Source organism: Chaetodon trifascialis, chromosome 16, assembly GCF_039877785.1.
Source record: "Chaetodon trifascialis isolate fChaTrf1 chromosome 16, fChaTrf1.hap1, whole genome shotgun sequence".
Taxonomy (NCBI): Eukaryota; Metazoa; Chordata; class Actinopteri; order Chaetodontiformes; family Chaetodontidae; genus Chaetodon; species Chaetodon trifascialis.
In genome coordinates this window covers 18,271,959-18,293,395 of record NC_092071.1, presented here as the reverse complement: position 1 = coordinate 18,293,395, position 21,437 = coordinate 18,271,959, and the positions used below count along the sequence as shown (strand labels likewise).

At 40.9% G+C, this 21,437-nt stretch overlaps 1 protein-coding gene across 2 annotated transcripts in view; it reads right to left on the bottom strand.

Moving 5' to 3' along the window:
• Positions 1-10,472: 10,472 nt before the first annotated feature.
• The window catches only part of gabra3 (gamma-aminobutyric acid type A receptor subunit alpha3), a 91,333-nt gene continuing 80,368 nt past the window's right edge, over positions 10,473-21,437 (bottom strand). Inside the window, exons 10-11 of one of the 2 annotated variants that reach the window (XM_070982850.1) lie at positions 17,728-17,766; positions 10,473-17,590 (exon numbers count right to left, since the gene is read on the bottom strand). In XM_070982850.1, coding sequence (XP_070838951.1) covers positions 17,270-17,590; positions 17,728-17,766 — 360 coding nt within the window. In that variant the 3' untranslated portion in view covers positions 10,473-17,269. The remainder of the gene's footprint in view (positions 17,591-17,727; positions 17,767-21,437) is intronic. The other variant, XM_070982851.1, reaches the window with a different exon arrangement.

Below are 21,437 nucleotides of genomic sequence, written 5' to 3'. Positions count from 1 at the left end.
GGCGTTTCATGGAAAGAGTTTACCCCGAGTTTAGCCTTTCAGGTTGAGCACAAATCTCAGGGCACACAGCAAAGGCGCTGCATTCGCTGATAATGAAAAATGATGGCATTTGTCGAGAACTGAACGAATAATGACAAAAAGCAAGTAAAGAACACAAGTTTTCCGGCTTGCTGATTTGCTCAGCTCACGTATTATTTGCGTTGTATTTTCTTTACATTAACACAAATACATTAATTGTAAGTATAATATTATTAGTGATATTCACAGATACGATTTTTATGTGGAAACACAACTTAATGGTAGCAGATTTTTTTTAACTTCTCGCATAACCCTAGAGAAACACACGATGTACCGTGCCTGAGCGGCGAATACGAGGGAGAAAATATCCCGAGTACCAAGGATGACGCCAAACACACGTGATGCCTGGTGATGGTGCGTTCATGAAAAATCCGTAAACTGCACCGACTGTTGAATGTAGCCAAAGTAATGTCTCCATATTAAACCCTAATTGCTTTCTTCACGTGGGTATTAACTTTCATTTCATTGCATGCTGAAGTAATAACAAACGATACGATAATTATTTTCCGTTCCATTTTCTCTTCTTGAGACCTAGAATGATTTTCATCGTGTATTTAGCCACCCTTGATCTATAAAGTTTATGGATGTAGCCAGTTAAATTTAAGTAAGAGCGATATTTATCACCTGTGTTGGTGCTACACAGTAAGAGCACAGTTAACCTCCATGCATCTTCACACAAGACACATATATTTCACTAACAGCAAGCTCTCTGACCGTTCCACTAGATTATGGTGTGGCTACTAAAACCAAATGGATAAATAACTAAATAAATAAATAAATCTCAGAGACAGATAGCAGTATATGTTCTCACAGTCCCTCCTATCTCTACCCAAAAGCATTATGGCTTCTATTATCTGCACAATGTTTCAAGGATTCATGGAGTTCAGACTCTTCTTTTTGAGCTATTCCTTTTAATTAAGGCACATTTACCTTATGGTAACGGTGTGAGTGATAAGTTAGAAAGTAAGCTAAATTACCAAATAAAGTAACCCTTTTAAACTTTAAACTTTTAAAAACAGCTTTAATTAGTGCCACCATTAAATGTGATTGTCTTCAGTTTGTTTGACTGGGGCCAGTTTATCTTGAAAACTGGTGACGGGATTGGCATGCCATCAGGCCCAATCCTAAACCTTTAAAGCCACGTGTACAGTGAAACGTGAGCCATAAACACTCAAATCCATCCCATCCATCCATTTTCTATACCGCCTATCCCTTTCGGGGTTGCGGGGGGGCTGGAGTTAATGATCAGCCACAATGATTTTGGCAAGGTGTCACTCCAAAAGAAGAGTGCTCCTTACCAAATCAGTACTGTTGGAAGAAAGCTTCCAATACCATGTATCGATTGACACATGGCTCTGTCATTTAGTCTTTTCAACAGTCCTCACAAATGCATGACACCAAGGAATAACTGTAAGTTATCACAGTCCCACCGCATGTATCTTTCTAAATATGGACAAAAACGATCAAGGACTATGGTAATAGGAAGTTTGTATGATCTAGATTATGATGAGACCTAAATATTTTCTTTGAAATCACTTCATGTAAGTGGAAAAGGCATCAAAGTCTGACTGAAGTGAATCACAAAACACATACTTGCCAGCATCGAAGACCACAGAGGACTCATTTGTAAGCTGTTTTCCTCCATGTTCATTTGGCTCATTGTGGTTCCACTGTAGCAGGGGGGAGTGACGTATGCATGCTCCACACTCATTGGGATGCACTTCAGTTTGGCAAATGCTTTTCACAAGCGCACATTAGGAGATGGAGTGGACTGAATGAGTGTGGACTGACATGGGCTCCTGAGTGAAGAGGAAAGAGGAGAAGTGAAAGAGCGTCTGCTTTGGTTGGCCATTGCTCGGTTTTTGAAATAACCACACGCTGACATGATTCCATTAGTGTCGGGGTGTGTGTGTGTAGCACTCAGTGTGGTGCACGGCCTGTTTGGAAGCAGGTCCAGCGTTCTGAGCACAAATGACTGAGTTGAAATGCTGTAATTGTGGCCAAACCTGCATTTACTATGCACAATGAGGGAATATGTAGAATTCTGGTTTGGTTGACTGGTGGTGATGTGGCGAAACTGAGCCTGGGGGTGTCATCGGGGCCTTGAAACTGATTACATAAAGGGGCTTTGCATCAAAAGATAATTTCTTAATGACATAAATTACTGATAAGTGCACAAAGAAGACTCATGAGCAGGAAAACAGGTGAGGAGCAGGTGAGCAGGAATGCAATCAAAGAACCAGGAAACCATCCAGCAGACTTCCTTCCTGGAAGGGAAAAGATCTTTTGGCTTTATTTACAGCATGATTTTATCTATGTCTAATTAATGGAATCTTATCTTTTAAAGGCTCATGTCATTCATATTATCACTTGTTTCTGTTTAAGACACAGATGGACAAGTGTCCCCAGAGATCTAGGTGCCGTAACTTGATCTGACCAATCAAAAGTGACCTTCCTTAATTGCATTTGACTGATAGTGATATTAAAGCTGCAAGGCATGACCGTAGTTAACCTGGAAGACTCCAAACAGGTTGATGAGGTGATTCAGAGCTCCATTCACGAGCTAGAACGCCCGCTGCCACTTGATAAGGAAACTGTCTTGTCAGCAGACCTTTTGGGAGCACTTGCTGCCCAGGAACATAAAATGAACCCAATTTCAACATACTTACAAGGGTAATACAGTATGTTCTCAGTCCCAGAAGGGAAAGTACTCAGACTCAGTTTACAAGTCGATGTGGGTTATAAAGTCCAGGCCTCACTTCAGGACATGGAAGGAGGAGCAGAGAGAGGGCTAAAGATCAACTGGCCTCCCAGCACATGATCCTGGGGGATGAAGAGAGAGCCGGTCTCCTGGCTCCAGATGCTGAACTCCTCAAGTAAAAAACTGTTAGATAGGAGCAGCTTTGTGAAATCAAGGCCCTTTAGGTCTGGTGGGGAAAAAAGGCCAATTAGCTGAAGATTGAGGAGAAAGAACAGCTGGGCAGGGAGAGAGAAAAGCAGCACAGCTTCAGTTACACAGAAATGTTTTTTCAAGCTTCTTGATGTACGTTGAGTTTGTTTATATAGGTTCAAGGCTGCACTGTTTATCAGGAAACAGAAAGCAGAGGATCGCTGCCCGTGGAGGAAAATGAAGGCAGTATTTCAGACAGCTCTTCCCACCTAAAAGCCCATTTTCAACATGAGCCTCAGTTTTTAATGAGCTTTGATATTTCTCATCTAAAAAACAAGTGTAACTGTACCCATATGTCAGAAACGCTTGATGGAATTTGTTTGATTGTGCTATAGTATGCAAATGATCTTCTTACTACACCATACAGGCTTATGTTAACATTTACTTTAGTTTCGTACATATGTGGTTTGTTCAATTTACTTTGCATCTACCCCACATTCCTCTAGATTTCAGTGTCTGTGTTTCATTTCTCTCCACGTTCCTTCAATGTCATAATAATAGTTGGGTTGGCTCATAGACTGTAGATAACTTTATTATGATCCATAATAAAGACAAACTGTCCTTAAGGAAAGTGTCAGGTTTTTAGCTCATACAGAACTGCACGTCAGTTTTTAAGCTCAGAGTCAAACCGAAAGTATTAGGATTCAAAGCTGGTGACTCTCCAACTCTTCATACTGAAAAAATTATGAGCCAAGTGTTGTCACAACTGAATCAACCCCCTGTTCAAACATAAAATGGATTATGTCTGACACAAACACACAGGGAGAGGGATGCACAAAATCCTGTATCACACTTGTCAGTGCTGTCTGTAATGTCTGTGCTTTGCTGTTCTGCACGCTGGAAGCTTAAGCCCAGACTTGGAATGAAACCTAAAACCAAACATTCAATATCACTATCTTAGCAAAATGAATTTTCATGTTGAATTTGAATCATGCTGCAACACAGCTCTCTATAGAAAGGACAAGCCTTTTCTCAGTGTAGTTAGTGTCACCAGGGGGCGATGTTACCATTTTCCCACCATTTGTGGATTCCAGCATTCTTTCCACATGAGACTTTTAAAGAGCTTTTTTTTTTTTTTTTTTTTTTGTAAAACCACCACTTCATTGCAGATCAGATCCTTCTTAAATGCAGTCCAATTGCAGACCAGTTGCCTTTATGGTTGTAGCATGTTAACTGCTTAATGTGCACTAATATTAAGGATTGCAAACAGTATTTTATTGTCACAGAATTATTTTCACATTGCAAACACATAAGTTAGAGAAGCCGAGTCAACGCTGTGCAGCTGCCTGATCACATTTGGATCTCACACTGTACATTAATCAATGCAAGTCATTACAGCTCCACACAAAGGTTTATGCTGATTTTGTTTGGTATGATTTTGCTTCCACTTATTTCATGATGCTTCATACTGTTGCTTTGATTGTTTTCTTTAATGCTTGTTTATGAAATATTGATTTCATCTTCTTACTGTGTGGACTGCAGGAAGATTAGAGCTGCTACAGGAGAAGCTACTGGAGCTCCCAATAAAAACAAACACACATATTAAAACAAATGTTTGATGCAATATACACAATTTTTTTTAATTTATTTGTAGAATTTTATCATTCACATATTGCACTCATTTAAAGAACTAATTCCTAAGTGGATGAGATTAACAATGAATACCAGGTAGCTAACATAGGTGAAGGACAAACAGAGCTATTTTAAAAAAGCCCATGTGGACATCTGGGACTGAGGACACGCCATCTAAATGGACAACAGATAAAGTATTTTGTGTGTCTGGGAGGTTTATGTTTGTCAGAACGGTGCGAAAATCAATGGGCTCTTGAGGGGGCGTCTGCGCTATGATAGGCCAGCTCCTCTACACCGCAGAGCAGGAATCAGTCAAGGATATTAATCTAAACATCAGTCATGCATGGGGAACACCCCACAAGGAGAATAAGCTTGCTCATCCATGCGTCTCCTGGGGGAGGTAAGGGGCTTTGAGGAGGGGAGTTGAATGGGTAAGTATGTCAGGGTATCATCTATCAGGAGATGCGATGTGGGCTGACTGCAGGCACAAAGACAATAAAACCCAAACTGAAGTAGTTGGCACCATCAAAACTGGACTCTGCACATAGCTCACTGAACCACGTTCTGATCTGTGTTACAGCTACGTCAGATAGCGCTGAGAATGCCACAGTCCAAAACCAGCAGGGAACAATGCATATCTCCAGTGTGGGAGAAGACAGAAAGCAGAAAGCTATATTTCTGAGTTATATGTTAATGTGATTCATCTTATTGCTATCTAATCCTCCAGCTATTCTACTAAGCCACACAAGTAGTTGGAAATATTAAAATTCAGGGCCAGTCCATTTTCTTATTACCTACAATATGCTGCATTTCATTTTGTCTCATCACCTTTATAAAATGTCTGCTCTGCCTCTCCTGCTCTTCTGCTCGTGCTGGGTTATCTTCCCAAGGACAAGTACAGCTGTGGAGCTGCTTCCTCCATGAGAATACCCCTTACTGACTGCAGGGCATCCAAGCTTTCCACGCCATCGCTAATCTAATGTACTACGACTGTCGAGTGTGCTAACAGCTACAGAAACATGCCAACATGGTCCATTTTAATTTGCTAATCGATGGCATATCCTAAGCTGAGAATCATGGGTGGAATGTGAATTAAACTCCTGGAGATAGAGTCAGGCTGAGAAGAGGCAGATTTTTAAGCTGTTCCATATTCAGCTATACTGCTACCACTGGATCTGTGACAAGTCAGTGATTTTAAACCCAATGCATTTGCTGAGAAAATGATAAATTATAGCAGAGGTTTTAGTAGAGTCAAGTCATGTCTTGTCCTGTATTTCACCAATGCAGAACTCAGTGCATGTAGGTGCAGTTTCATGAAGCAGTGACATTAAGACAAAGATAATGCGATGTTTCAGGGATGCCCATGTGACAGTTTGTCTAGCTCTGCAAATCCAGTGTCTTCTCCTCATTGGAGGCAAGTTAAGAACACAAGTAAACTTTTCTTCATGTTAAGTTTTCTTTGGGTCATAACATTATTTATTTCCAAACCCATTTGTTAGTCATCCATACTCTGGAGCCATGGGGGTCTTTGCTTGTCCCAGCAGCAGAGTGCAGCGTCACCACTGAAAGGCAGATGAATAGCCTCATCGTGATGTTTAGACCAGCCAGTCTGCTCTTGTATGCTTGAGAAATCATCAGCGTTTATGAGGCAATCTCTTCCCAGGCGGATAAAATGACAAACCATCAAACACAGTCATCTGAGAGAGGGGCTGCCCACAACTGAAACACCAACAATCGTTTCTTTTTATAAAGATTATTTTCCACCTGCAAGGAAAATCCCTGGCCGTTACAGACGCACCAGTAGAAACCTGACTCTTTAGTATGACCTAGTGGCAGCTGTAGGAAACTATAGCATGAGCAAATCCTGCACAGTTACAACTCTTCTCTAGCGAGTTTTAGATTGGGATTCGACTTGCATGCTGTAAGGTTGTTAAATGTTAGCTGCTGTACTGAACACAGCCCTGCAGAGACCAGACCAGAACCTATGTCTTCACTAAATATACCTGCATTTTTACATCGGAAAGTCCAAATCAAGGTATTTGTCCAGTCAGTACCTCCAAAGGGAACAAAATGCAACTTTTTATGGTTTTTGAAGTCTTGTACTTAATTACACGTTGTGCACCACTTCAGGCACTAGAGGGCACAGCGTGTTAATAGTATGTGCTGGTATTGAGTGAACCTATAAGGCAATGTAATTGATTTGATTAATATTTATTAATTTTCCAGTACATACAAACTCTTTGACTCTCCTGTATTTTGTACTATAAGAGTATCTGAATATATGAAACGAGCGGAGAAAATTCTAACATTATTTTCACCAGTGCACAAAACAAGCAACCTAATTAACAACAAAGCTACAAAAAGCCTGCCCCGACAAACCCTTGAGGCAAAGTGTCTGCCTGTAGGGTTCCAGTACCTGAACTAATCGCTGAAAAGCAGCATACACCGGGGGCCAGGGGTGTCTTGTTCAGTGAAAACTGCCGAGCTGAGCCGAGGTTCAGTAAAGCGCTAATATTACAAGGTGTCATCAAAGCGGAGGGGCCCTAGAGGGAAAAGAGGGCAAATGAAACAATTCTGGATGGTTCAGTTTTACTCCACACATTAGTGGGTATGTTGACAGCTCTTCCAGAAAAAAGGACATAGTAAATAACATAAGACTTGACAATGACTAACACTGTTAATACTCCAACCTGCTGATAATGACAGTAATATTATACGTATTATTACTGTCCTGCAGTTGATACATTGTACTTGGTATGACGTAAGCTAATATGCAAGAGATTCTTCTGCTGCAAGTCTTCCTCTATTACTTCTATATCATAATGGTTAATCACTTTTAGTGGCAACAATTAATCCACGAGTCACTGTATGTTTTATACAGGCTGTATCACTAAGAAAGCTCTGTGAAGTACACTGTAATCCACAGATGCACAGAGTACAGATGTTCTCCAGATAACTAAAAGGTTATTTCACTTATCTAAATGACAAGTGGCTGGAAGAATAATGTCAAGACGTGCCAGGCATCAAGCTCACAGCAGACATTGGACCTACAAGAGACTAAATAATTGGAAAGGGTAATTTACAAATGTGACCACGTTCATATTCTGATGCAACAAAGAATTCACCTGAATGGATGAAAATGAGCAGCGGAAAGAAGTGGGCAGGGGGGACTTCCCCCAAAGGCTTGACGAGGCAGTGTACTTGCTCACAACATGGCTGCGATTAAAGATAATAATAGTTCTTTACATGTGGCTGTCAGAGACATCAGTAGGAATAATGGTCAGGCTTTTCAAAGCTGAAAGATGACTGACTCATAAAATCCCAGTCCACGGTGATGCAATACCGGAGGTTCACACCTCCACATGCATTTCTACACTGCCTGACTACCCTCACAACTAATAATTCATAAGTTAGTCGTGTTAAGTGTTTCCATTTTAAGTGTACAGTATGTAGATTTTTTGACATAATAAGCAAAAATTATTGTGCTTATTTAAATCCTGTGATTCTCCTTTAATGGCTTGGACTTACACGTATATTCAAGGGGTTTTGGTGTAATGGTGTGCTGTTGAATGAGATGGTCAGATTAGTCCAATTCGAATTTGAGTTGGGAATGTAAATTAAGCTTTGTCTTTATATGACTCCAGTAGTTGTGGTTGACAAATTAAGATCCTTTATTCAAGTAAAAGTAGTTATAGCACAACTTAAAAATACCCCATTATAGCTTAAAATCATATTCTCTAAATTGGACATAAGTATTATCATCTGTTCTCCCAAGATACAAAGATAATTGGCTCATTATCATGAGAAAACTACTCTGTTATCCTGAGATAACGAGATAATTAACTTAGAATTTTAACACAACAGGGTTAAAAAGTGATTGCAGCTGCAGCCTCTAGGTCTCCACAACTGTCAGATAAATGTGGTGGAGTAAAAAGGAAAATATTTCCCTCTGAAATATAAGTTATAAATGTAAAAAAAAAAATCACATACGGGTTGTAATGAATGTAATGTAAAGTTGGATTCAACAGAACAAAGACAATATTGTTACTGACAACAGCTGTGCTCTTACTAAGTTCAAATGTCCACTGTGAACAAGCTAACCCTTCACGCTGGTTCAGGTTGAGGACACATGACACCCTCTATCTGCTGTGACACATATCAAACGCACCCTTAGAAAAAAAGGTGGGACATTTAAACTCTCAGCACCAACACACTCCTGTTTGGCTACTGCAGTGCTAACTAGCTAATTTTGCTGTTAATGTGACAAACCCGTTGCTGCTAACGCTGCTGCTAATTAGCAGCTAATTCTGAGACTCACCGACAGCCAGTCGTGTCCTCAGGAAGTGGTTGTGGTGGAGTACCTGGGGTTGCCACACCTGTCACCTGTTGGCCTGAAACACAAACATGAAGCTGGACGTGGACTGTTCTTGTCCTGCTGTCTGGAGCCTGGCCCCGCAGTGACTCTTCTCCACAAAGATTTCACTATTGCTAAGCTGCAGAGGCTAGCTGCTTCACCTCAACAAGCTAGGTAGGCTATGTGTTTGCTGCTTCTGTTAGCATGTTGTGAGTCTTGCCTTGGCCTTGCTCAGTCTGCTTATGAGCTTGGCAAAATGGCCGCCGAGATTGCTGGTTGTGTACTCTAACTACTGCAGAGTTCCTTGTGGTTGCTCTCTTGCCACCTGTAAACATTTAATTTCTGCTACAGTGCCGCTAACATTGACTTTTAATTGTGAATGAAGTTCTAGCTGTGGCCTTTTCTCTTGGTTGTTATGTGTCAGGTACATGCTGATGCTTTCATGCTATTCATATACTAAACATTGGTGAATTATGGGTATTCCAGTGAAGGACATGTTCTCCACCTCGCTTGTTGTTTTGGGGAACTTTGCTTTTGGTTGAGGCGAATATTCTTAGTCTTTTGACTTTTTGGACATAAATGTGACTTATGAAGAGTTCATTCACATAATTATTTCCTGGTAATGTTGGCTTCGTGGGAAACTCAAGGCTTTTGTCGCGCACAGGGTTGGTTGTCACACTCACATGTTTCTCATATTCAGCTCAGCATTAAGTTTGTGAAATATTTTCATAATTACCCCTGAAGTGCTGAGCTTCTGTGCTATAGTTTCTGCCGCTGTAGCACTCAGCTGCACTTATTACCAACTTAAGCTCCTATCCACATACTTAAGGTCATCTGCTGCTCAGCAACACCGCATAACATTATGCGTAGTAGATTGCGTAGTAGACTGTCTGTTTCAAGCCAAGAGTTTTTGCGAGTTTAGTATGCTTTAGTTAACAAGAATTTGTTGCACAGATGACATTTGCCTGTTGCTGCAATATCAGCTGGATATTGCTGAGCTAAGATTCTTCCATCTCAGTTCATCTGCTTCTTCTCTGCGGTGTTTGCATGCTTTGTTGGGTTAAGGCCACATGACAACTGGTGGCATCATCAAGTGGATTCTAGATAATCTGGCGTCAGGTTTTCTAATGTGATTGTGGTGTGGTGGAGTTCATTATTGTCTGTTATTTCTGCAGATTGACACCAAGTGCTGAACTTGGTGTGCGCTTGCTTGCAGGAAATGATGAGGCAAAGTATCAACCTTACACAGTTTGCATTCATAATAATCTGCTCCATCTGTGTTTGCTGACTGAAATGCTGAGATGTATTTGTGCACCTTTTGAACTGCATCACATGTGTCCCTCCAGCTGGCTCCAGTATGATGATGTCATCCTCTGTGAGATTTAAGACTCCCCTGAGTGGCTTTTGGGTGGACCAGTCAATAACTGGGCACGTTATTGGGCTGCAGCATTCTCTGACATGTTTTTCATTAACTTCATCATTCATTTTACCAAACACTCAGTCATACTAACAGACACGTGAAAACACGTAATCTTTATTCACTGTAAAGAACAGCAATTCCTGGACAAAAAGGATGGAAACAGTTTGTCACTATAGCCCCACAAATAAACCTCAGTAATAGAAAGGCGAACACTTTTAAAATGAGGGTTAACACGTTAAAAACGAGGGGGGAAGCCTCTTTTATGTCTGACAGGATTGGCCCGAGCTACTCTCATGAGTCGGTGGAGATCAGCTTCCTTCTTCCTTCTCATGCTGGTTTGCACATCAATACTGACTGCACGTCATGGAGAGAAGCACATTAGCGCAATTTGCATGTTTAGTGTTGGCATCCCTTGGCTTACCATAATAACTGAGGTCATCAGTTTGTACATTTTGTACAAATTATACACTTAAACAGTTGCATTACACGTTTTTCATGCATGAATGACTCATGTCGCTCTCTACTTGGTATTTTTCTTGAAATGAAGCAGGCATCCTATGATGTCCAGGTTGCTGCTTATGGTAAAAACCATATTTGTGTAGTTTGTAGGTACAATATCTCATGTCTTTTGTGAGTGACTATATATTGACAACACTTAAATTATTTGTTGTTACACTACCTCTCATATCTTCCTTACTTTGACTAATGTTTATGTGTCTGATATCGCCTTTCATGTTATGAATATGTTTAAATTGCCATCTGTTGTAATTCAGTGATTTGTGTCAGTACCGTCTTTCTATGCTGCATGTTATGCAGATAGAGCTACTATCCTAGTAGATGGTGTCTTACTGCGATCAAATTCTCGAATGTGCCTGCTCTTTTTGTTTGAGATCAGGCAGATGAGCACAGCAGTGGTGCAGCTCACAAAAACAAAGCACTATATGGTCCTAGAGCGAGTATGAACAACAGCCTGTAAATGTATAATGGATTGCTTCATTTATCATAGCAAGCATAAGCAAGCAAACAACCTTACATGTCCATGTGGGGGGCTTTAGCGAGCTCATTTTCCCTGGCGTGCTGAGAAAAATGAGGCGTTTTAGCTTTAGAAATAATAGCATTGCTGTGCAGTTGAAGGCACCTACAGGGCAGCCAGGACTGGACCGCAGCCAGACAGCAATGCTAACCTTCAAAGTCTGTCAACAACAGCTCAGCCTTGGTTATTAGAAATACTCAGGAATGTTCACATTGAAACCCCTCTGCTTCATTGCTCTGTACAGACTTTAGTAGATTTCATTTCTTGAGCTCGTTATGTTTGTTCCACTGCAGTTTGGAAATCTCAGGATTAGATAGCGATGTTGTTGATATTATTGATGTTACGAAACCCAAAACTGTTGGGAGTTTTTGGCAGTTTTCTCATAGAGAAAGAGCTTTTTGAGGATTTTCGGTCTTTACTTAATAAATCCTTTCATGAAGTTAAATGGATGAATTGTTGCAGCACATTCTGGCCAAAGTTAACCAGTGCGGCCTTAAAACATGTTTACATGTTAGGCTCTGCAAAAGCAACTCTGACTAACTGCAGTATTCCAGCTTTATCAGGTGTTTGTACCAGCGGCTGTCAGGTAGGAGCACAGGTACTCCCACTGGCATCAAATACCAGCAGTTTTCGTAAATCCTGACCCTGAAAATACCTTTGGGTTAATGTGTGATGGACCATAGTCATATTCTGAGTTGCATGTATTGCCAGACTTCACAGAAATATCATGAGACGTTTTAATTGACTGTGTTTTGATTTGAGTGTTGTGCTCCCTGTAGGATGTCCTCACTGCTTGATTTTATCCCTAACAAATCAAGGTGTAAACACCACAAACGAAACGACTCGCATGCACAGCCTCGACAACGACACGAAGGATCAGACAAAAACACTTTTCAAATGAGCCTCTAAAGGAACATCAGATGAGTCCACCGTGCTGGAAATGCGCACCTTTGAGGCTTGAATACGACCAAGAAGGGCTTTATAACTCCAAGACAAAATACAACGTCCTTTTTAATCCCCATTTCCATTCGCTACATCTCATACAGTAAGACCATGAACGAGAGAGGACGACATACAGAGTCCAGTCACTGAGCATATACTGTAGAGGGCAACTTCTCAACAAAAACACAAAATCCACTATGTTCCTGGAGCTGTCTTTTTGGAGGAAGTCTTTGATCTTTCAATGCGTAGGGACATGCAGTGAAATAGCTGGAGAGAGAACACAGTGTGTACAACTCTGCTTGCAGACAGCTGCTAATTCACAGTTAGATTTGAAAAGTGCACACAAGGTACTGATCTTGTGAGTAGCTTGATGAATATTATCTCTACTGTACGTCTTTAAACTACCATAACACGTGGTGTTACAGAGCTCCATGTACTCATCAGATGTAAAAATAAATGACGTGACATATCAATATTCACAAGAACTATTGGAATTGATTTCACAATATCTACAAATTCACAACTTGGTAACACTATTCTGAGCAATTAGAATTGTTGCCATTTAGTTTATAATCATTTGTTAAGTTCATCTATTTGCCTACGACTTTCTACCCATCGAGAGATTTGCATCAACGCTGCAGAGGTTATGTCATATAAAACATATAATATTTAATGCTGTACTGAATAGCATAAATATATTCCTATAGTAATATACTCTTAATATACTGTATCTTATAGGATGACATGTTTCTGTGACGTTAACTCTGGCCCTGTGAGGAAAAGATTTACCACATGAGTCACACAATCCTAAGAAAACCTAAATGGCAACAATACAGTAGAGTCCTGTTAGTCAAAACCCCTCAGGAACGAAGATGTTCAAGAAAATCCTGATTACCACAAACTCTGGACCTAACATGCCAAATGTACATGCTTTATGCTTACATCTTCAAACTGCCATTTTATTACAATTTCCTCCTCTTAAACTGATCAATCAGCTCGAATCTTTGCACTGGTGCATGTTCTGTTTGCTGTGTCTCAGTCTGAGCAGTCTGGATGACAGAGATTCTCCTGTACATTGTACTTCGGCTGCAGAGTGCAGAGTTTGTGGTTCTGTGGATCTGGAAGTGTTCTTACCCTTCTTTGTTACACACAGACACATAAGATATGTCAGTAAAAAAAAGGTAAGCCTGCATGTTGTGCTCAGGAAAGTAAATTTTAAACTCTTTTGACCAATCAGGACATGGGTCAAAGTGGTTGTCTGACGCAAAGACTAAAGTATTAATATACAGTATAATGACAGATTACATTCAAGAGTAACTTAACAAATGAAACAGACCAAACTCTAAACTCCTGGCAAGCCATTTTTGATAATATCCCAGTGATGAAAAAACTAAAGCTACTGATAAAATGCACGTCTTCTGAAAGATGTACCCACTTAGTTTTTGTCTTTCTCTGACTATTGTGGTCTCATAACTTTTATGGGGCGCATGGTTAATTGCCCACAAAAATGCTTTCTCTGTGTGGATGGGAGTAAATTGGATTCTTTTACACTAGTGAGCAGTCCTAGCTCAAAAGAAATTGCCATGTGAATGCATCTTTGGTCACCACATTATACAAGATACGGCTCATGGCAGCTGGCTAAAGGCGTGTGAGCATATTGGTGATATTTATGACTGAGAAGGTTGTGTCAGTCAGAGGATGACTGTCTGTGAGGCAAGTTATTTCACAAAGGCAGTTCAAATACTCAGCGGCTGCTGCTTCTCACGACGACTTACCTACGGTACCTCGATCATATTACTCAGAGGAGTCATGCATAAACATTAGCGCTCTGTGTCATCAGAGCCTGAATTAGCAGCAGCCAGCAGGCTGGATAGACCCTCAGCTGATGTGTATCATGAATCAGTTTGTTTCAGACAGAATGATAAAAATCATGTGAAAAAGAGACACGGTGCCTCACAGCAGTCCTCACAGTAACTCGTGAAATATATGGGATTCAAAAGGCTACTCTCTGTCAGGAGAATGATTATTTTCCTATGGTGTTGAAAAATATGAGGAAGTATTAAAAATGGCTATTAAACAAGGACACATTCACCGGGTTCGTAATTTGATGTGACCATAAAAATTTGATGAGTTCCTCACAAATTTATAGTGTCACGGTTTATCATGTCAGTGTTGTCACTGTGTTTGTGTTTATAGTGTGTGTATTGATTGAGTATAAAAATGGTTTACCAGGAGATAAACATTCAGGCTAAAATGGACAATATGTCCTCTAAGGTGTCTGTGGTCCTGCATGTGGGATGCAGCCTTCTGCCATGTTTTGATTGGATGTGTGCTATATAATTAACTATGATGTCAAATAATTTAATAACACTTCAAGAGTACAACCCACTGCAACACATAATCATTACGAAATGATCTGATCTATTCGTTTTTGAAGAATAATTAAAACACAAAGCAGGATAATTATCCTCTTTTGTTAGATCTACGCTGAACCTGCAAGTACTAGTTTGAAATTGTAGTTTGTGTGGTCATACGTCTCCGTACTTGTGTGCAAACTAACTTCCCTTTTCCTTTTTCTGTTTGTCACTGGGATGGATGTAGAGCCAGGTGTGTGTGTGTGTGTGTGTGTGTGTGTGTGTGTGTGTGTGTGTGTGTGTGTGTGTGTGTGTGTGTGTGTGTGTGTGTGTGTGTGAGTGTGTGTCTAAAATCTGTGTGCTCCCAAATGAGGGTGAAAACACTTTCAGAACTCCGTGCCAGCTGTAAATTATTAGCATCACATCAATATGCACAAATAATTGAAATTCAGGTGCATTTATGCAGATGTTGCTGAGGTTATGAGAAGGTAATTGATGAGTAACTGTGATGAACTACAGACACATTGATACTAAGCCCTATTTCAGTGTGACAAACACCATTATTGGAGGTTGCAGACATACACGTGTACAGATTGTCATGCAGTAACGTATGACCGAAACATTATACGTGTTTTGTGTTATAAACACACCTTTTAAAGAGGCCAGAACACAGTTTCACTCCTTCTCCTATGCTTACCACTGAAGATACAGTTTGAGGAGATCCACTTCATGTTGGGGTCTAAAGTACAGTGGTCATCATACTTAAGATAATGCAAAATATCCAGTGCATCCGGCAAAAAAGCAACAGAAATTGCTTTAGAATAATATAACATCTGTATAAATATGTACCAAATTCAACACATAACAAAAATACAGATGTCACTTCAATGGAAAACAGAAGTTGGAGACATCCCCACAGCGAGAGACGAATCTGATCTGAAACCTTTTCTCTTCTTCAGTTTAACCTTTAGTTTGCTCAGGTTAGTTATTATCTCATGTTCTTTCTACTGATTGGCAGTATTTTGCAGTGCAACGGTCTCCAGTTATTAGTGAGCGTCTCCAACATTTGTTTCGAAATACTAAAAATACTAAATGACTGTGACATATTGTCTATTTCAAAACACTAAAACAGTACAGCATATGTAGACAATCAAATCAACACCAATATACTTCTACACAATCGAGTATAAAAGGGCACAAGTACGACATGAATCAAGATCTGGCTTAAAACAAGGCAGAAATGCAGAAAAATCATAATTGAGCCAAAAAATAGCTGCAGTGAAAACAAAGAAATCCAATATACTTAAAGGAACACAGAGTGTCTGGTATGACTGAATGTACAAAACATCTGATGTTCCTTGCACTTCCATGGAAAACGTATAATAAACTGCGATTCAGATATTTGACTTCAGTCTGAGGTAATGGTGGTAGTTTGTTTTGACTGCTTGGCTCATGGAGACGCTGCCGCGCCATGAGCCAAAACATAAATGCACATGATAATTGTTCTGGACTACGCTGGATCCTTTAATCTCTTTGCTTCATCTTTTCACAGGCAGAGGTCTGTTAACCTTCCACACTAATGAGCAATTTTACACTGGGTGCTCGTGCCCCTGAGCGGTGGGTGGGTGGGGCACAGCCACATACTGTACTGCAGTGCACGGAGCCTGTGGACACCAGTTTGCATGTACTATACACAAAGACCTCTGTGCATATGTGTGCAGTAGATGAGAGTGTGAGTGTGTCAAAGCCATTGTTGTTTATCATGTGTGTATTCACCAAGGCACATAGCTTCTCCGTCATTGAACATACTCAGCCAGTTAAAACAATAAGAGCCACTGGACTAGAAAATGCACAGGCAGCCCCGTGGGACGCGAAAGCAATTCCAGATGATACTGCATCGGGTCTGTTGAGATTCAGTGTGAGCTGAAGGCCAGACACTGACGATTATTAATGATGTTCCTATGGAACTGTACAGGCTGCCCCTGGCTAACGGAGCACAGTAAAGCAACTGCCGAATGGCTCCTCTGGCATTTTTCTGATGCATCACTGTGTGTCTGTGTGCGTGCATGCATGCATGCATGTGGTTAACTTGATGGACGTGTCAAAACCTTATCATCGATAATGAGCTACAATGAAAACTTCAAAGGCATGCTTGCTCTAACTTATTAGAAGCAAAGCGCAAACATGTCAAAACATAATGAAAACACAATTTGACTACTCTACAAAACAGCAAGCAATCAAGATACAGCAAAGGAACACGTGGTTACTCACAACAGGGAACAGGGCCAGAGCTAAGTGTGGAGGGGAGAAAAGAAACGCTACACAAACACAGTCTGACGTGAGAGCGCGCTCCCTCCAGGTCCGCTAATATATGTGAATCTACTGTATGTTCAAATTTGCCTTCCATCTATACGGACGTGCAAAATCACAAACCCTCGAGAAAAAACACACGGAACGCACACACACACACACACACACACGCACGATAAGATGTAATGGACTTGGCCTCCTGCAAACCTGTCTACCCTCCAAAACAAACCAGATCAAGCCTAACATTTGGTCAAATTCAGTTTAGGTTGTTTGCCTTCATGATCGCGGGCTTTCTGTTGACATATGTGGCCCAGTAGCCTAGGTTGAAGATGAAGAACAGAACTGGGAAAATGATGCGTGATATCTTGTCCACTTTGCTGACGCGGTTGTAGGACTTCTTGGCCTCCGTGTAGGGGTCATCCATTTTATGGAGATAGGGGTGTTTGGCCGACGCTCCGGTTGCACTCTTGGAAATGGTCGTTAAACCCTGGTCTTTAGCTACGTTGATGGCGTAGGTCGTTCCAACAATGTTGAAGGTGTTGTTTGCCTTTTTGGACAAAGTCGCAGATTCTCTTCTCTGAAAAGGAAGAAGGCAGTAAAGGTCGTCAGGGGCGAAGCACCAGACTCAACAATACTTCCATTTGAACTCATAAAGAGGAAATAGAAGCAACACCACGAGACACGACACACACAAGAACAAAACAAAAGCCTAACCATATCTTTAATCCTGGCCATGTTAGCCTGAAACGGTTCCTGAAAAGAAAAGTAGAAAAGAAAAAAAGTTTACCAATTATATTAAAATTACCCAACTTACATACTCTATTCATCAGTATCTAGCTAACTTTTGAACATTTTACACTACTAATATTGTCAATTCAAATCTGCATCATACAAATCTAGATTGCAGCAAAAAGGTCATGATAAAAAGTCATGACGAGATGATCAGGCTGGTAAAATTAAGAGTACACAAATAGGAACAATCATATTTTGCATCACTGCAGAACCAGGCTGGACTGGCGTCTGATACTGCTAACGGTAGCCGTAGCAGCACAGAGCAAGATTAGAAACAAAGCAAAAAGAGCGGTGCCCGAAAACATGTCTGACAGCCAGGCCTCTTCAGGCAAACAGCTTGTGATAAAACAAACACGACAAAGGCTCTGTGTGATAAAGCTGGCTGGAGAAAACTGCCTTCTTCCTAATACTAGAGAGAAATCATTAGACTGTCTTTCATATTGAAATCGCATTTGCTGAATTGGTGCACTCACATAGCTAAACTTGCATCACCAGAGGATCCTGTCAGCCCACAAGAGTACAGTGCAGCGCACACGGTACATGCGAGAGAACAAGTAGGGCACTGAGATTGATCACCGAGCAGGGTTTTAGTTTCCTGTGTGTGAGCCTGTGCCGGGGTCATTTCCTTCACACCGCTCATCCCCACTGTGACCACTTTAAGATCTGCAGCAAAACTGAAGCTGCATGTGTCATGTAATGGTGTTTCACTTTCAGTGCTCCCAGTTTTCACTCTTGCTTTGAGCCCAGCTTTAATTTCTGCTCTACTTTTTCAGCTTCATTTATTTTCCCTTCCTTTTCCTTTGACTCCATCTTTTTAATTAGCATAACTAATGCCCCCCCCCTCCACCTCCAAAATTCTTCATGGTGGATCTCTCTCCACACACAGCTCATCACCAAATGTTTTGTTCGGTCTTTATTCCCAGTATTCATATGCACTCTCACATTGAGGTAGAAATATGGTTTTACATGTGACAAAATATGCTTTGCATGTTTGTCCACTGTCTGAACTGGACCACTGGATCACAGCGGTGCACAGGGAGCAGGGTTTCCGTTATCTGGTAATTACTGTTTTTTTTTTAAATCTGGAAAATCCAATTCCGACATATTAAAATCTCTCCGGTTGGGGAAATAATTCCTGAGTTAGATTTGAAAATATTCTGGCTCTACACGCTTGCTTTCCTGCTGTTTCTCTGATGTCCGCCCACCCTCTTGCGCCTCTCTCCACATTTTCACATCTAAATTGGTGAATTTAGGGTATTTTGACCAGTCCAGGGTTGGAGGTAATTGTTGGAACAGCAAAAAACAAATCTAGAAGATTTCGCTGACTTTTATTTTGTTTCTGTTGAGTTTGAATGAAGTGCGTTTTGCGATGATAAAATTACTGCTTCTGTAAATGGAGTCTGGTGACAATCTGAGCCTGTCAGTGGCAAAAACAAACATATTTAATGGATTTAAATCGATGAGGGATTACGCTGTAGCATGTTTCGTAGTTGCTAGCTGCAGTGCTCACGCTCAATTCTGGACCAATTTTAAAAACTGTCCCCATTAGTCACTTGGGCACAAAAACATGGTAAAAATAGGATCCATAAACATAAATATTTGACTGGAATTTCGTCCATTTGCCTGAGACATTTAAACATTCCAGGACCTGTGGACGGGATATCCTGACAGGGAGACCGTTTTTGTAATGTCAAATCTGGCCATCTGTAGAATAATATATGCGTTTATGTGGTTGATAACGCTCAGACTATTCGTTCAAGGTGATGGAGGCACCAGGCTAGAAGAGGAAACATGCTCAATGTAATCAGTGTTTCCTTTTCAAGTGAGCAGGACAACAGAAGGAGAATGATTCAAGCTCCACTGCAAGGACAGCAAGGCTTGTAGAGAGCTAACAAACCTTGCAGACAGTTGATTGTATTAAACAGAGAAATGGTGAGCCGCTGCCTGAAGGGTTCTATCTCAAGTCAATTAGTACACAGAGAGAAAGCGTTGCACTGATAGCCCCTGGATAACCAGATCCTTTCCCAGGATATCGATTTCTAAACGTCTAACACCACCATGCGCCTTCTCTATCACAGCGATAGCTTACATCAGCAGGAAAAGCCAATGACTACTATAACGTGTCATATGACCTTAATCATAGCCCCCTAAACTCCTCAGTCCTTGGCTTTACAGATGCTCTTTGCCCAGTAACCTGACAAGTGAGGCAAGCAAAGTAATTTTCTGTCGCTAGCTTAGCTCGCCAGTGCAGTCATTTATATGGTCTAATTATTTGAGAAACCGCATGTGGCATTGGGCTGTATGCATGTTTTTATAAACCTAATGTGACACAGCACATAATTTACTTCCGGCCAGAGATTTTTGCGCACTATTCAAAGTCATTTGGCTAGCTGCAGGCACAAATACCCCCCGAACACAAAGCATCTATTGACCTTGCCTTGATAACTTCTGCAAATTGTTGCATCAGAATTTCTTTATGAGTGTGATTAAGTATCCTGTGGGCAATTGTGTCTCGCTGTAGTCCTGCTGTGTGGAGCTCAGTGTGTGCATGTGTGCGTGTAACTGAACCTTGTGACAGTCTGTCCCTGTCTAAGATTGAAGATGAGGTGTTGGCATATTTAATAGCCTCAAGTATGTGAGCATGTGGGTGTACGAGCAGACTGTGTTTGGGGAGCCACATTGTCCCCATTTGTGTCCCTGTGTGTGTGTGTGTGTGTGTGTGTGTGTGTGTGTGCGTGTGTGTGTGTGTGTGTGTGTGTGTGTGTGTGTGTGTGTGTGAGATTGTTATAGTGGCACAACCAAATTTTCTGTAAACTGGTCGTTGTAGAGGTGGCCTGGGCTTGATCTCATCACTGCAGGTTGTGTTGCAGGTTATCTGCAATTAGTGTTAATTAAACACTCTTTGTGATGCCGAATCAAAGGAAACACTGGTTCCTCCAAACACTTTTTCTTTCCTTTTACTTGTTCCTGTGTTTATCTTTTTCATTTCCCATTCAGACTTACTTCCTAAAACAGCAGCAAATATCTGCTTTTCACCAGAGATCAAAAACGGCCATTTGTTATACTGCAACACTGATTAATTCTCTGTATCCAGGGTTAATGTAGGGCCCTATGGTTTCTGCAATGCAAAACACACAGACAGAATAGCCCAATATGATAATAGAAACAAGATCAACTTTGAATCTTGAAATATTGCATAAATTGCCAAAATGTGGATGCAATTCACACAGGGTATTCTCTGCCACTATAAACATTTTTTCACAGCAACTAAGCCTAATGAACAGAGAAAAACTTGGTGCCTCAGACACACGCAGAGGTAGCAAGCTAACAAGAGCTCATCACTTCACAACAAACTCTCAGAAGTGCAACCACATCGGCAGATTGTTGAAGAATTTGTGGCTGTCAGATATCTGTTGGAAACAATGAAAAAGCTACATCAGGAGCGTTGCCTGAACAGGAGAGTAGCCTCTGTCAGACCACTTACCGAGTAAGGAAAACACGATGCTTCTTAATATCAGGTGATTTTACACTCATGAAAACATAATTATGAAAACCTTCGTTCCATTCCTGTCAATAGACTCCTTAAATCCCACACACTGGACTCTCAAAATGTCTTAAATGTCTTAACTTGT